General features: G+C 35.6%; 3 protein-coding genes across 3 annotated transcripts; 1 reads left to right on the top strand and 2 right to left on the bottom strand.

The window, feature by feature from the left end:
* On the top strand, positions 1–3,758 carry LOC114732322 (putative clathrin assembly protein At5g35200). Its single transcript, XM_028919616.1, has 12 exons — positions 1–106; positions 203–303; positions 1,190–1,273; positions 1,375–1,425; positions 1,513–1,578; positions 1,685–1,750; positions 1,831–1,911; positions 2,011–2,088; positions 2,546–2,671; positions 2,880–2,952; positions 3,052–3,161; positions 3,474–3,758. Exons 1-12 carry the CDS (start codon positions 1–3, stop codon positions 3,756–3,758), a joined length of 1,227 nt encoding a protein of 408 aa, XP_028775449.1.
* Positions 3,759–4,490: 732 nt separating this feature from the next.
* LOC114732334 (cell differentiation protein rcd1-like) lies at positions 4,491–7,590 on the bottom strand. Its single transcript, XM_028919624.1, has 10 exons — positions 7,442–7,590; positions 7,043–7,126; positions 6,813–6,902; positions 6,654–6,696; positions 6,369–6,475; positions 6,177–6,272; positions 5,596–5,706; positions 5,401–5,489; positions 5,046–5,115; positions 4,491–4,914 (listed from the first exon to the last, which is right to left on the bottom strand). The coding sequence occupies exons 1-10, from the start codon at positions 7,538–7,540 to the stop codon at positions 4,792–4,794; spliced, it is 912 nt and encodes a 303-aa protein (XP_028775457.1). The 5' UTR covers positions 7,541–7,590; the 3' UTR covers positions 4,491–4,791.
* Positions 7,591–10,514: 2,924 nt separating this feature from the next.
* Positions 10,515–16,796, bottom strand: LOC114732335 (HD domain-containing protein 2-like; the record flags this gene model as incomplete). Its single annotated transcript, XM_028919625.1, has 9 exons — positions 10,515–10,940; positions 11,667–11,708; positions 12,405–12,441; positions 12,926–13,005; positions 13,094–13,204; positions 13,818–13,855; positions 14,000–14,124; positions 14,534–14,692; positions 16,449–16,796. Coding segments are annotated over 9 exons (1,026 nt in total), but the record flags the coding sequence as incomplete, so codon positions are not given.
* Positions 16,797–16,964: the final 168 nt, after the last annotated feature.

Below are 16,964 nucleotides of genomic sequence, written 5' to 3'. Positions count from 1 at the left end.
ATGAGGGAACTTGATCACACAGTTTGGGAAGAGTTTATCAGATATAGCCGTGAAAGGGAACACATGCTTAATCTCTTGTACTATCAAGATAATTCAAGTTCCAATGGTACTTGTTATGGTGTTTCAGTTTCTTTTTTAAGTTCTGTTTGCTTTGTGTTATGTGTTTGTTTTGCTGAACTGTACATCTTTTTTCTGTGTCAAGCATTGGATTTTTCTGCTTGGATCCGTGGTTATGCCCACTATCTTGACGAGCGCCTGAGATGCTTTGTCAGGTTAAACTATGATCCTGTGACGTATAGCTCAGTAAGTGCTTTAAACAATCCTGAGTCTGTTCCGTGTAAATTCTTATGTTAGCTCTACTTAGTAGATATTTCAGTAAAGCCCACATTCAAGTGTCTATATTGATTGTACCTATCTGTTTTTTAGGAATTAAGATGCAAATTTGCCAAGGAAGTTTCTACCTAGGAGCGTTGGGTATCCACAAGTTTTTTTTCTTGTAGCAAATTTGTCTTGAAAGTTTATAGCCATAGCAATATTGCTCCCTTATCATTAAAAATATTAACAATCAATATCACTATTCTAAAGGTACGGGGCAATATTGTTACGATTTTAAGTTTTAATGGCAAATTTTCTTCCAAAAAGATTTTGGATACTTAGCGCTCTTGAGTGAAAATTTTTTGGACAAATTTTTATCTTTACCTTTTTTAATAAGGGTTAATATCATTATTAGTTCTTATAGTTTGATTAAATTTTAATTTTGGTTCATGTAATTTCAAATCATAGTTTTTTATCCTTATAGTTTTATAAAGGTTCAGTTAGAGTTAACAACCAAAACTCGTTAAAAATACAGGGACCAAAAGTAAAACTTGTCCTGCTCTTGTTTATTTAATGAATTTTGATTTTTGTCCCTGTACTTTTAACGAATTTGGGTTTTGGTCTCTATTTTTAATAACGTTAACTAAAAGCTTTGTTAAACTCAAAACCAAGTCATTATAAAACTCCAAGGACCAAAGGCAATGACGTAAAATTACAAGGACTAAAACTAAAATTTGATGAAACTGTGACAACGAACAAGGTTATTAACCCTTTGATAAATTTGATGAACTTTTTTCTGATATTATAATCTGTGTTGTTTTTGTTGTTAGTATTATTATTTACGCAGTGGTTTCCATTTTGTGCATAATTACAGAGAGACGTGAAATTTGAAACCCAGGATTTGCTGCAGCAATTGCCACCAATGCAAGAGCTTCAATTTAGGCTTCTTGAATGCAAGGTTACAATCATATATACACTTTTTGTTTGCCGATTCTTAAACGCTCGGTGATCTTGAAACAAAAAGTCTAGAATAAACATTCATTGTGTTCACTTTTGCAGCCAAGGGGAGCAGCTTTATACAATGCCTTACTTCAATATGCCCTTTCAATTGTAAGAAAGACTGAGTCTTGATACTCGAATTACCTTGTTTAACACTTCTTTAATCATATTTTCTCCTTCTTGTCCGTTCACTCACAGGTTGCTAATGAAAGTGTTAAACTTTATGTTGCAATAACAGTTAGAGTAGTCAATCTTCTTGACAAGGTAAAATGATTGGATTAAGCTAGGACAAAATTTGGGATAGGTTTTTAAACATTTGGTGCCTGTCTGTTTAGTAGATAATTTACCATTGCCTTCAGTCTTTTCACAGTTTTTCGAGATGAACCGAACCGATGCTACAAAGGCACTTGAGATTTATAAAAGATCAGCAAATCAGGTGTCTATCATTTAAGCAAGAACGCTACATTTTATCTGTGTGACTGTGCTCTTAACACCTATGAACTTGAGTTTGTGCAGGCACAATCTTTAGCTTCATTCTTTGAGACATGCAGGGCAATGGAATTTGGGAGGGGTCAGAAATTCGTCAGTATTAAGGAGGTATAGTTCTTCTTCAAGAAGAATGAATCTGAGTGTCACCATTTGGGTCCATGCATAGCAGTTAACTCGCATTGATATGAAATGCATTGTGTCTTGCAGGCCCCTGCTTCTTTTATGGCTACTTTGGAGGATTATGTTAAAGAGGCTCCAAATAGCTTGGAACTTGACCACCAACCGGTTTGATGCTTCAACTCAGAACTGACTCTAAGATTATGTTCTTTCTGAAAGAGTATGAAAAAGCTTTCACCGTTCAAATTATTGAACCGAAAGTGCATGCAATGAGTGGAAAAATAACAAATTTAGACATTTCAGATATGCTGAAAAATACCATTTTTCAGCATTATAATCCATATCTCAGTGATAAGGTCTTTCTTTAATGCACGAATCCATGTATGAGGCAAGAGAGATTCCTTAAACTAGAAATCTATTCTTCACTATGTGCTGTTAATGTTAAAAATCAAGGTCTTCTCGCAGCACCTAGAGAAATATCAGTACGCCTCAATGAACATTCATTTGAATAATTTCCTTGTGACTTGAATTATATTTGCAATTAAGCGTTTACTACTCCTACATAGCGATTACCTCCTTAGATCATATCGATATGATTGCAAGTGCCAACCACATTTTTCATCAGATTACTAAAGAACAAGGTACTCCTCCAGAAGGTGATTTGCCAGGTGACCAAAGTGAAGAAGAAAGTTCAAATCACTCTCAAGCAAAGCATGAGGCTGTAGCAGCACCACCAGTAGCTGACCTTCTTGTAATTTGCCCTTTTCCTATTAGAGATTTATAATAATATTAGTTAAGATTAATTGTTTTGAGTTTAAAATTATCCATACTTCAAGTAAATTATAGTTTTTCCTGTAAAATTTTAAACATTTTAGTTGAATGAGCCTTGAACACCATCAAATTTACCCAGAGTGACATTATCATCCACTAAGCCTTCATAATTCTTCTTGTTAAATTAGGGTCTGGATGACTTGCTTACCGGAGCATCTGAATTTGAGAATAATCCCTATGCATTAGCAATTGTTCCAGCAGGTATAAATTTTTTTCCTTTCTGCAGCAATATTAGACTCATCATAGGATTGCAAATACTGACAGTTCTAAGCAGTTTATGTTTCCCATAAATAATGACAGAAAATTCTTCGAATGCTGAAAGTCTTGAGAATGGTGCAAGTCAAGAAACAGGTTGGGAACTTGCACTTTTTTCAGATGATAATGTAGTTTCAGAGCCAGAGAGCATATCAGTAAGTCCTTCATACGAATACCATTATTGTTCCCTACACAAAATCCCAAGATCTGAGAATTCAAATTGAGTGTTGCTTGGTATGCTGCATGAACAACAGTAATGACATTATATAAAATTACTGGAAGTTAGAAACTAGAACCCGAGATTTCACGTAAGCCGAGACAAAACTCATCTTATATGCTTATTTCATACACTGTAAAATCACTTCTAAAAAGCTTATCCAAACACTCTCTAAACCAATTATATAATGAAATCTATTTGAAGTGCATGAACTTTATAATTACTTTCATCTATTTATTGTGCTGTAAAGCTGGGTGAAGGAGTGAACAAATCAGAAGGTGAAGTGATGAGAGGAACACAAGAGAATGGAGGAAACCAGAAAGATCCCTTTGGTGGTTCCGGTGACTTTGAATTTGCCGTTCCAGAGAGCCAAGGGGCAATGCAACCTTACCCTCCAGCTCCATTCTTCCCTCATCCTCCACTAACTTCTAACATGCCTACCCAACAAGACATGTCCTACAACCAACTCTTGATGCAACAGTTTCAGCAGCAACCAAGTGTAATGAATCAGAAATCTAACAATCCTTTTGAGTAGGCATGTACTGTGGTGGTGCCCCAAGAATGCTTTTTGCAGTACTGAAAATGAAATTCATTTTGGACTCTGAAGCCAAGTTATTACGACACAAAGACAGTGACATTATCTTCAAGTTACTGAATTTTTGTGACCATGAAAGCTAAATTGTAACAGAAAGTAGAAGATATAGGTAGCATATATATGCACTCAGTCAGGTCAATCTACTCATGGATCATTGATATATTTTTTTCTCAGACAGGTTACGTTCTTAAGGGAGAAGAATGAAGAACAGCATAATTGTAAAGCAAAATTAAACTTAATCTCCAGCCTCTTCGTGGTGTTCATGGTTTGAACCTTTCCCCTCCCCAAAGTTTTGAACATAAGCATAATAATGGATTCTTACTTTGTTGTTCATGATCTAGCTAGTAAGTATAGCTGTCTCCTCACTCACATCTTGGGATTGTAGTGATGATCTCCCTCTTGGTCATGGAGTTATTTAATTCTAATAAGTATACTTAGAATAATCCTAAATATATTTAAAATGATTTTCGATAGTGCCAAGAATTCCCCAAGAATTAATGTGGACAAGGGCTGTGGATTTTGCCCGCGCCTATTCGGTAGACTTGATATTGCAACATATTAACCTCGTAAGTTAAAACGGAGTACTTTGCGTTTATTACCTTCCAAACACGAGTACCACACTCGGAAGAGAGATCCAAAAGTAGTGTCATGGCTAGTTCCACAAACTAAGAATCATATGGTGCAGTAACAATGAGATTATTTCTAAAACTGCATAGAACATTTTGAAATAGGATCTATAACAAACCAAGAAGCAACAGAGGGACAGAATTTTGAATCAGAAAACTACAGTTACATAGCATTTTCACATTTACAAACTGCTCCAGTCAATTTTCTATCCATTGTAGTTCCAATATACAATGGTTTTTTACCATCAAATATACAATTTTTATTTACACTAGCTGGTCTTCTATCCATCACAGCAATAAAATTGAAGGGCCTAGTTCTTGTATTCATGGTCACAGAGAAAGAATCCTCAAATGGAGTTCTCTATGTATGATCCATCACTGATCAAGCGTTCACAAGCTGTTCTGCTGCTATCGACCTTATCAACTGTCAGGAGAAGTTGTTGAAGCAAACTCCCAATTACAGGAAACTCCTACAATTTGGCAAACCGAAAAGTAGATGCTCAAACATAAGTAACCTCAGAGATGAATTCCATATTCCTTGATGTAAGCATCACATAATACTAGAAATTAGAGAAAGCTCAGATAAGAAACTTAGGCCTACATTTATTATTGGATGAAAAGAGCCATTTGAGATGGGATCTGGAAGGTTCTCTCTTATCATGTCATATCCCCTGATTAACATAGAACGAGCAACCAGAAGATAGGGTGAGAGATTGCAATACATCCAAAAGATTTTATCCTTCTCTTGAAAAAGAGCTTGTGTAGATAAGAACAAGTGATGAAAACCTAGATGACACGATGCTGAAAATTAGAATAATGTTGTTTGATTCAACTGACAGGGAAAGGTGTCAGAAATTTTTTTTTTTTTTTGCTGCGCGTACCAAGAGTCCAAGACTAAAATCTTTTATGCTAGAGCATTGGATCATCAAAACAGATCTGTGAGACCTGCATCTTACCTCATATTATTGCATAACAGGAAACAGCACCGGATTACATGAAACAAGAGGCGAGGGGAGAAACTTTGATCCACATCTAAATACGTAACCTAGCAAAACAAAGTTATATAAGTGAGGGAAAAAAAACAACAACAGAAATTTTAAGCTCAAGACAACAACGGGACAATAATGGCAAAGTTTAGGAGACATTAATACCAGTTGATACCATGTTGCCATCAGTTTCTTAAGCAGTTTAGACTTGGGATTACATATGTAGGACAATCCTGAGTCGTTTTGTAGGATGGCTTCAATGATGAACATTCCTACCTGGGCAAAAATGCTAATTAAATGTTAGTCAACTCCAATTAACATAGAAGACTTCTAGTATTACTACATGATCATAAAACACTTCGTTCCAAAAGAGCCAAGATTGAAAGAAGATAAAATAAGCTCTCCCAGGAACCAAGCTTCTATTACTATCAAGTTATGCATAAATATTACACAAAAATAAATTAACAAATAAATGAATTTGTTATCAGAAAAGTCGATTCATGTGCCAAGTTTAGTGATGTATGTTAACTTTAGTTCATAAATAAATATATTTTCGTTGGCAAAAATAAATAAGTAGGTATATTTCATAAACCACGGAATTGATTAATTTTCAGATAACCTATCAGTTCTGCAGCACAAACAAACGATCACTGTCTGTATTGCTGACCTGATAGCTCGAGAATCATATTGTACTCAAACACTTATCTAAGCAACAAGTAACAAAGAGTAATGCAAGTGCAAACTACCACTTTGGAGAGTTCGTTTCCGATCTCTACACTAATCCGGCATACTTCCACCATGTTACTTTCCACAGCCCATTGAATGATGTTTGATTCTCTTGCCTTCAAAACAATACAATCTCCAGGATGAAAGTTCAAGACTTCATTTCACGACACAAAAAATCCTTAAAATGCTAGAAACATCAAAATAGAGTTTACCTGGCATAGAATGCCTATCACAGACAGTGCAACAGCTCTAACATTCTCAAATTCCTCCAGAGGAGCTCTAAACGTTACTAGTGGAACCAGAAAATTGGGGATTGAAGCTATGTTGATCAAGAAACAAACTTGAGTTAGTGATAACGGGATTGAAAATATATTAATGATGAAACAAAATTGAGACAGAGATAACGGAATTTAAGCTTTATTCATCAAGAAACAACATTGAGTCAGAGATAAAGTTATAGACGCAAAAGATGCATAACCAAGGTCACAAGGGCTCACATTTCACAAATTTGTGCCTTGTCTCCTTACCAGCTGCAATGCACTGTAATTGGACTAAAAAACAAAATGAAAATGAAAATGTTGAATATATATAGAAGCCAGGGTGGAAATTTCTCACTATTTCTTCTACAATTAATAATTAAAAGAAATCTAAATTGCCTGGAATAAGGTAAGAACATTTGCCAAACGCTTGGAAGCTCTTGCAGTGAGACTTCCATCTTCCATCATTCTGAAAAACGTCAACAACTCCTGTTTCAAATAACAACAGAATTAACAGTAATAAGTATTATTTGACCATTGCTCTGTTCCTAAATTTATTCAAGAAAGAATTAGAAGCAGTGCCAAACTAGCGATGATACGCGTAATTGATGCCTTTATGGAACACGTACCTGTAGCAAAATAGTCATTGTACTGCAGGAATGGTACAACATATGCCCAATGCTGTAGTAATTATCCGGATCTTGCTCCCTCTTCTATCTCAAATCTCACAATAAAAACCAGTGTCAGAAAATTTTCATCGTTCAAATTTCTAAGTAAGACGCCAAAGAATCGTCATTAGTCTTAATTTTCATTTGATCACGCAAAGAGATGTAATCTATCGAAACGAGAAAATATGAAAAATGACCCCAAAGAATGAAACCCATTTGCAGAATTGAAACTCATGTGGATTATGGATAGAAGATAACAAGTGAATGATAGTTCCAATCACAAGTATTTCTGAGAACCAGATATGCAACGGAAACCTAGATATGGAAATGAACGAGAAAGAAACTACTCTCAAGCAGAACCTCAAGAAGAAAATTGCTGAGCTTTCTTAGTGCTGATTCTCTGTTCTTCTCGTCCTGCAGGTTGAGAATCGCCTGCGGCATTTCTGTGGCTTTGTTCATGTGCCGATTCTTGGACTTCTTTCTTGAACATTGTCGGCGACTCTCTTTCGCGGGATCTTCAAAGGAAAAATCAAATTTAAAATGAATTACTCTATAACTTGTGGGGAAAGTTAAAAAGAAAAAATCGAAAAGAGAATGAAACGTGCCTTGATTGAGGTTGGAATGGCGGACAAGAATGGACGTTTCCTCAGACGCCTTCTCCACTAGAGTGTAAGCTTTCGGACGTTCTTCTGTTTCCGTCATCGGAGAATGAGAGTATGGACCAGGAAACACTGTTCGAAGGAAAGACGGGCATAGTTAGAGCATGCAGGAGGAACGCATAATAAGTGCACAAACACATTACGGTAAGTAAATCACCTTATGAGGAGGCCATTGAAGCTTGGCTAAAGCACCAAAAGTAAAGCTCGGGTTTGTTGCAGCAACGCAATGGAGAAATGTCAATCAGATTAACAAGCAGAGCAAACTATGCACAACTTCGTAAAATTTTTTTTTTGTCAGTATATTCCGATGGACGACGGGCAATGGAAGGGAATGCGATCTTGATTGGCTCAGCGCTGAAGAAGACGAAGAAAAATGGCTGAAGATTCTGAAGACGCAACTCAGCATGTATTCCTTTTATACTCGATTTTTGCAAACTAGTCGTTATAGGAAAATAAAGATTCTTGAAAAAGAAACACTTGAATGAACCGAATATTTGATGTTGTTTTAATATGGGAAAATTACACATAGGTCCCACAGAAGAGATTTTATTCATTTAAAATCTCATAAAATGTCAAAATTATTGACAGGTCCCAAAGGACTTTAGAGTAATATGTTTTATTTGTAAAAAGACCTTACTGCCCCTCACATTCCAATTTCACATTTGCTCTGTCATTGCGATTTACAACCTCAGCAACAACTATTAACAACCCAATAAAAAGGTGTTAACAACCTAAACAGTATGCGTTAACAACTTACTTTATAAGATCACATAACCTCCATATAAAAGTAAATTATAACTAAATAGTATAATACAACAACTTTAACACTAAAATGGGAAGCTTTTCGAAACTATTAAGAACTTTAACTAAATCTACTAGGATTATAACAAAATTTTAATGCCGAGATTTATTGACAACCTCAATGGTGAGTATTAATAACCTAAGGAAAAATGTTAACAACCTTAGCAGTGTCTGTTAACAACTGACTTTATAGGATAATATAACCTCTAACTATAACTAACTAAATTATAACTAAATAGTGTTAAAGTTAATATTATATAGTTGTTAGAGGTTATATTATCCTATAAAGTCAGTTGTTAACAGACACTGTTAAAGTTGTTAACAGTTCTCCTTAGGTTATTAATACTCACCGTTGAAGTTGTCAATGGATTTTCACATTAAAATTTTGTTATAATCTTAGTAGATTTAGTTAAAGTTCTTAATGATTTCAAAAAGCTTCCCATTTTAGTGTTAAAGTTGTTGTATTATACTATTTGGTTATAATTTACTCTTATGTGGAGGTTATGTGATCTTATAAACTAAGTGGCTAACAGATATTGCTTAGGTTGTCAACACCTTCTCATTGGGTTGTTAATAGTTGCTGCTGAAGTTGTAAAATGCAATGACAGAGTAAATGTGAATTTGAAATGTGAGGGGCAATAACATCATTTTACAAATAGAATATATTACTCTAAGGTCCTTTGGGACTTGTCAGTAATTTTGATATTTCGTGAGACCTTAGATGAATAAAATCTCTTCTGTGAGATCTGTACGTAATTTTCCCTTGAAAGTTTTAATCATAATTGATATATTAGTCGATGATTTATTGATTATAATTGATTATCCTCTGATCCTAAATATAAGGCCTGTTGATTCTAAATATAAAACATATTTTATAGTGTAATTTATACCACAAAATAGGTTTTATATTTAGGACCGAAAGAGTATTATCATTAATCACTACCATGGATTTTTAAAACTGTATACAGCCGTCGAACATAGTTTGAAGGAAACACTTTTTTTTTTTTTGCTAAAGCATAGGTATCTTCTTATTAAAGGTAATCCTATTCGAGGCACTATCAGACACTAAATATGGGTGCCTCTCTCAGCAAGAATTTAAACCTTGACTTATCACGTTATGAGAGACTAACCTATTCTGTTATATCTAATCCGTTGGTTTCAAGGAAACATTGATTGAAGACAAGGTTGACATTTTCATATAGTGGATGGATTATTCCTGGGTTTTAGAATGGAATGAAAACGGGCCGAAAAAATTCCCATGCGCGGGCCCAAAAAAAAAAACTTGGACAATGTCATGCATCTACAGCCAATTAGAATGAAAAATCAAATAGCATACTGGAAGATCTACTGCGTCAATTGCAAAAGCTTATCAGGATGTTTGCGGTTTAGTTTTCTCTTTCAAGCCTAGCTTGTCTGTTACCCAAAACCAAAAAAAATCATATAGCAGTTTCCGCTCACTGCTTCTTTCCTCGTTCTTGAGTGGAAACCTTACAAGTGCAATGCACTACTCTTGAAATCAATTTTTCCCGCCAACAGAGAGAAATCCAACAACCTGATCCTCATGGCTATATATTTTAAGGATGCGCAGTCATAAGATTTTTCACAAAGGCATTGATTTGCAAAATACTACCTCCAATCTTTAATATAAAAGCTTATTTGACTTTTATTTTAATCCTAATTACAAAGACTTCAATCAATTTTGTTTATCATACTTATCTATTTTTTTCCCAAATAATCTTTGTAATAATAGTAGTTTTAATCAATATACTTGATTAGCAAAGATATTTTAAGAAAAACAACACTTATTTAATACAAGTAACTAACTTAACTAATTTTCTCAATCTACTCAAATTAATTAACTAACTTGTATATTAAGGACCAGAGGCAGTAAATAAATAAAATTTACGACTTCGTTTAACCCTTAGATCAACTTAAACATGTAAATATAGTTCCCAAAAAAAACCTTAAACATGTAAACAAGAAATCAATATAGGCTTCGCTGAGATCATTAACCACCAAAGGTATGTTGAGGCCCAAAAAAATGTCTAAGAGTATTCAAAGATGTCAAAGGAAGCTCAGAATTGGATGAGCACGTAGGTTATATTGGTTAGCTAATATTCTGTTACTAATGAAAGCGGGTTGTACTTCGACCCGCTGCTTCCTGCGCAGCCACCATTTCTCAGCCTGTTGGTGGGCCTTGGGCACCCAGCGTGGGATTCTTTGCTTGTTATCACATCGCTGCCAGTTCAACTTCCACCTCAACCACCAAGCTTTCCAATTATTGCAATAAGAACACAAGAACCGGATCAAATATCAGTGTAACTTGGGGTGATGATTTTTCGTCCTCCTTGATACTATTTCCAATGCCCAAGCTTTGCCCGTTTCAGTCTGAAACTTCCCTGCCGAAAAAGGAACAAGAGAATTCGTAAGGCCATTCAGATGTTCTGTTGGAAGATGACAGAACAGTACGAATAAACTACTAATACTAACATCACTAAAATAAGCAAATAATTAATTAGATACTTTGTTAACATGTGTTAAGAGTCATCCATCTTCATACATCGTCCTATAATTTCTGGATCTCGAGAAAACATGCGAAGGAACCAATGGAAGGATCTAATTCCAGATCACCCAACAAAATTTGAATATCAGAATCACAGTCTAATGTGGCACCCAAACTACACAATGCTCAGCGGCAAGCTATGCAGGCCCAAAAAGAATTGCATCCTTAAAATAATAGCATTATGGACAACCCGCGATTTCCCAGTCAAATCAGAGGTTGTTAGCCAACAAAATGCATTAAAATTTGACAGTAAAACGAAAGGGAGAAAAAGAGACACTTGAACGTTTGGGCTGAAAATCTAAATTCCAAATTCACTCAAAATCCAACAGCCTTATCTTCCTATGAAGCAATCATGCACAATGTCAAAGAACAGTAAGATGGTCTCAGTATATTAGATAGTGAGCTTTTTGCTCTCTTCACTTGCACGAAAGTTTCTTTCCCAAGGTCACCTTGAGCCCCATTTTGGGTTGCTTTGCACAATAGCATGAAGAAGCATTAAAATATAGATGAAGCAGAACTAGATGAAGCAGAGACTAGAACTAGATGAAGCAGAAACCCATACCAGCAGTTGACTCAAAAAATTCATCCAAATCCTTCTGCTGCTCTGCAAAAAGCGATGAGAGAATGTGTCAGAACTCAGAAGATCGAGACCACATGGATGAGTGAAAGATGCAGCATAATGAAACTGCCAAAGTTCCAAACAGTGAAAGATGTTCCAACTTCCTAAATTTTATAGATCAAAACTGTGTTTCAAATATCTGTTTGGCAAGATGCATTCTGTCAAAGGGAAGTTACTATTCTACAGACTACATTGAAAGTAATCAAGACATTCCTAATTATAGTAGTTAACGGTACAGATTCACCAGAAGCCAATATGTGCAACATACATATCCTACAGAAAAGGATATAACATGACAATGGCAAAACCATGGATAGAACAGTTCTTAGACCTGCCTCAAAAATATTAGTATAGAATACTAATTTAATGCTCAACTGCTTAATTATCATCTTCATCATGGTAATTTCAGCGTACAACTAACTGTAGCCTCTAAATAAATTTCACAGATATGAGTCAAGGAAACTATATCTCATAGGGAACCCAAGAACACCATGGAGAAAAAGTTTAACAAAGTTCAATGTCATATCGGGTACACAAGAGCCTTGCTAAAATGATTTTTATCCGGAAGATGTTTGATGTTTTGAAGATTAAATGATAATTTGCGTGATTTAACAGAGTTTTAGAAGCCATAACATTATATAGTGAACAAAGACGAAACAGAAAGAGGAAGCAAGCACTCACCATCTTCATATTCTAAGGCTTGAAGTATCATCTCCACCTTTAAAGAGCAAATATTAATATAATCAGATTAACTAAGTTTGCAAATATTAACAGCCAAATAGAAATGTAGATTTCATGCTAAAATATTCCATTATCATGACCAAATGAAGTTCTCGACAAAACTTTGAAAAACTCGATATTATTTGCACGACTGTTTTTTGTTTCTTTGTTGGCATAAGCTTTGCTGGTGGCAACCTGAAAATGCAATGTAGCCCAATTGCACCTTTCTGAACCCCTTGGGGGAAACAAGCAAACAGAATAAAGTAACAGATTTGAAGCATGATCACCACGTTCTAAATATTTAAATCTTCCCACCACTGTTCTCTCCATCATATAAGCAGATAGCTTTTATAACTCAAAGAGAACTGTGTTTTATCTGGACACCATCTATGAAAAATGTTCCAACTTTCACAGAAAGTAAGAGAGAACATCACAACAACGTTCATTGACAAATTCATCAAATAAGTTCTCAAAGGCACAACCTTGTCAAGATCCTTGACAAATTTAGCTTCTGGTGAAGAATTTGCTTCATACTCCATCCATAACTCAGCTACTTCCGATGCTTCATTAAGCCAGTTGGAAGATACATCAAGAGGGAGTTTACTTAATCCAATCATTGACAAACAATTTTTGTAGTGACATGGAAGTACCTCTAGATCCTCCACCTAGCATTTTACACATATGATCAAGTGCTTCTCGTTCTCGTCTACTCTTTTCTTCTTTTGAAACACCATCTGATGGCGTAATATCCCCAACAATAGCTATGAAAAATATGAAAAAAAGAAAGCAGCATCAACTATTAGCTCAGAAAGAAAGTATCGGGCAGAAATGCAAATGGTATTATAAGCTCAAAGATTAGCCTGCAGTAATTTCACATACTCGAAATTGCAGAAATAATGTGTCCTTCTATCATTATTAAATTTGAGGTACCCGAAACAACGCAGAAACTATTTGTCTTTCTATCATTATTAAATATGGTTTCAGAAGATCGGTAGGGCTAAAAACATGCACGATTAAGCAAGCATGCAGCAAATCAACGGCTTCAAAAAATGGATCCAATTCTTTCAAGTAGATTTAAAGGCATTTCCTCTCAGACAGTAGAATGTGCCAGTTACAAAAGGCCCGTGCCTGAGTGGGTTTTTTTGGGGCAATTAACAGAACAAAATTCTCTCGTTTTCCATGGTTCATTCGCAACACAGTATTATTTTTCGTATGAGCCACATATAATCAACCCCGATTTGTCTAAGCATTTACTCATTCTCCACCTTGCGTTCGTTACTTTCCATCCAAAGTCATCCATACTCGGCCACTTTAAAAAAACGATTTTTACCAGATATGCGGAAGTTATAGGCAATCAAAGGCAAAGCATCATACCTTCAGCAATATCGTGAACAATAGCCATTTTTATACACCTGGAAATAACAGACAACTAGGTTTCAGAATTTTTACTCATTCGAACTTTAATACGTGCCCACATGAAAAAATAATAGAACAATCCACATGCTAATGTAAATGTAATCAAGCATTACAGCTGAGGAAGAGGAGGGGAAATTCACTTGTTTCGGTCTATGCCAGGGATATCTGAAGCAATCAGAGCCATCAAACCCATTCGATACATATGATCCGCTATTGATTCTGGATCCTTAACATCTTTACGTATCCATCCTGCTCTTTTTGTTGTCTAATTCCGACACAGAATTCAAGTAGTTACGACGATAATAGACAACAAACGAAACGCAGACAATAATTGTGAAACGAAGTCAGGAAGGTTAAGCCTGCATTTATCTAAAGGCATAAATCAAACCGACAAATTTAATGATTATCAAAACACCTACTCTATGTTTTCAATCTTCACGGCACCTTGAAATTCAGAAAAAATATGCTTAATCGAAGTACTAATAGAATGAATTAGAACAAATAATTTGGAAACTGACATCAGAATAAAAGACAGAAAGACAGAAGTATAGCATTTCACATTCGCATCCATTTAGGCTATAGAGAAAACTCCGAAACAGAGATTTTCCTACTGGATAACTAAACCGAGAACTAACTAACAACAAGCAACACCAAAGAACCTAAAGGAGAAGCACCTTTAGGCGGTGACATAAAGAGAGGAAATCAATGGCAGGAGAGGAAGCAGAAGAAGCTGCGTCGTCGACCGGCGAAGAAGAAGCATTGACATTGCCCGAAGTGGTGTTAACCGAGGACGGGAGGATGATGAAGCTGCGGCGGCCATTCGGCGATAAAGCCTAGAAGCAGCGGGAGACCAGGCGCGAGCTGCAACGAATTTGGATCTAAGTTGAGTGCAAGAAAGACAGGAAGGTATGGTGAAGATGAGCGAAGAAACTGATTTTACACAACAAAACTCGGTTTCCACTGCTCATTTATCTCGCCCTCTGTCTGTCTCTCTCTCTCTCTCTCTCTCTCTTCTAATTAATTCCTTTGGATTCACTTTTCTCCAGACTTTTGGCACTTTTCTTCACATTCGGCGCGTCCACCACGACCACAAATGAGAGAATTAGAGAAACGAGAGAAGCATGGAAGAGACTAGGATTTGGTGTATGCTAGTGCACGAAGGGGATGTTGCTGTGGGTATTTACGAACGATCATCTAGGAGCCCTCAAGATGCTGCTTGAGTGACCCTGCAACGAGCCAGACTGACTTATATTTTTGAGCCGCTCATAGCTCCGCCTCCGGCCCACCAGAAAATTTGGGATTCGGAAAATACAGGAACTCCATGTTCCTGTATATAGCATCGGCAGGATAATAGGATCCCACTTGGATGTCAGTGTTAGGCCAACGTTCCCCCAACATTACCCTGCATTTAACCGGCTGACACATAAGTTTTTTTTAAAAATAAATAAATTAAATTAATACTACTATAATTTATTTGTGTCAAGACTTAATGACATAAAAACTCCCCACATTACGAGTTGAATACAAATTATGATTAATACTCCTTCAGCCTTAAATGTAATACTTAGTTTGTAATATAATTTGTTTTTTTATAAAATGAGTCTTTCATTTAGGGTCAGAAGAAATACTTCATTTGATTCTTAATAAAAGGAGAATTGGGGAGATGAAAAAAAAATAAAAAATTGATTTATAGTATTTACATTTATTATTTTTATCCAAACTAATTTGCCTAACTTATAAACTAATATATACTCTTCTAGTCTTATTTATAAATCATTTCTAACATGTTTTACATAGACTAAGAAAAACATTAAAACTTTGTTAACTCTATTTAAAATTCAATAACTTTTTAACTTTATCTCTGTTTAATATATATTATATCTCATTTAAACAAAAATCAACACAATAATAAATTATGAGTAAAATTGTATACATATATTAAAAAATTTCTCTAAATGCATTATAAATAGAACCAGAGAAGTAATCTAATGATACACATAATTATTTTCAGAAAGGTCATGCAAAATATGCTACAATTAAGTAATTTTTTAACTTTGTTAGTATCTTCAAATTAATTAACTGAGTCAATATATTTAAAAACCCGAGACAGCATTAGATTGCTAAATACTAACGGGTTCGGAATAAAGATAAACTCTCTCAATATAACCATTTATATGAACAAAACTTAAAATTGTTTTATAATGGGTTGGATGAGATGATGTCGCCCACCTCGCTCAAGCCAGAGCAGCCCGTGAGAAGTTAGCCTACAAGCTAGCTGGCCTATATTTCAAATTGGACTGCTTTTGGGGCAAGGTGAGCCTTGACTTGTTTTTTCTAAGCATAGCACCGATCTTTCGCCTGAGTCCAATAAGCCCAATAAGTGGGGGAAATATTACAAGGCAATGTTTAAGCACATTGAGGAACTGAGGTTAACAATAATTAAAGGACGACCATCTTAATGGCGTGGAATAACATGGTAATTTAAGTTAATTATAAACCCATAAACGAAAACACCATCCTAATTCAATGTCAAAACGACCAGCTATGATCTCTGGCGAAGAATGATATCATTGCTACATGTTTTCTGACCAAGTCATTGTGGTAATTTGGCTCTGCTTCTTCCAGTTCAAGGAGGCATTCTGGACTTACAAACCTAAGACTCTTCATAAAAATGTTCTCTAAAATCTCTTCCACACAGTGATCACTTATTTTTTGAGCAGCATATTGAAGAGAAATCGCCAGGTTATGGTCGTCGAGGCTGGCCATGGTGTCCCCTCCGGCGCAATCAATGCCGGAGGGCTTTCTTCTGCTAAGGCTCTTCCACCGTCTGCCTGTGAAAACTATGGAGGCTAACGCCACCGTCAGAAGCCAAACCACCCATGGCTGTCCGAAGGGTTTCATGTTTTGAGGATCAGGTGTTTGATCATGCACTGCTAGCTGTAAGGGATTTATAAGGGGAAAGGTGGTTTTGAGCAATATTATTGTATAGTTTTAACGTTTTGAGACGTTTGATCTAATTAGTTCCTGTAGATTAACGTTTCTTGCAGTTTATTAGTCTAGGAAATCAAACCTGACTGATATACTTGATGTATTGAATGTTATATA

Source organism: Neltuma alba, unplaced genomic scaffold (genome assembly GCF_004799145.2).
Source record: "Neltuma alba isolate B1F8T4 unplaced genomic scaffold, ASM479914v2 tig00012902_pilon, whole genome shotgun sequence".
NCBI lineage: Eukaryota > Viridiplantae > Streptophyta > Magnoliopsida > Fabales > Fabaceae > Neltuma > Neltuma alba.
This window is presented reverse-complemented; position numbering and strand designations above follow the sequence as displayed.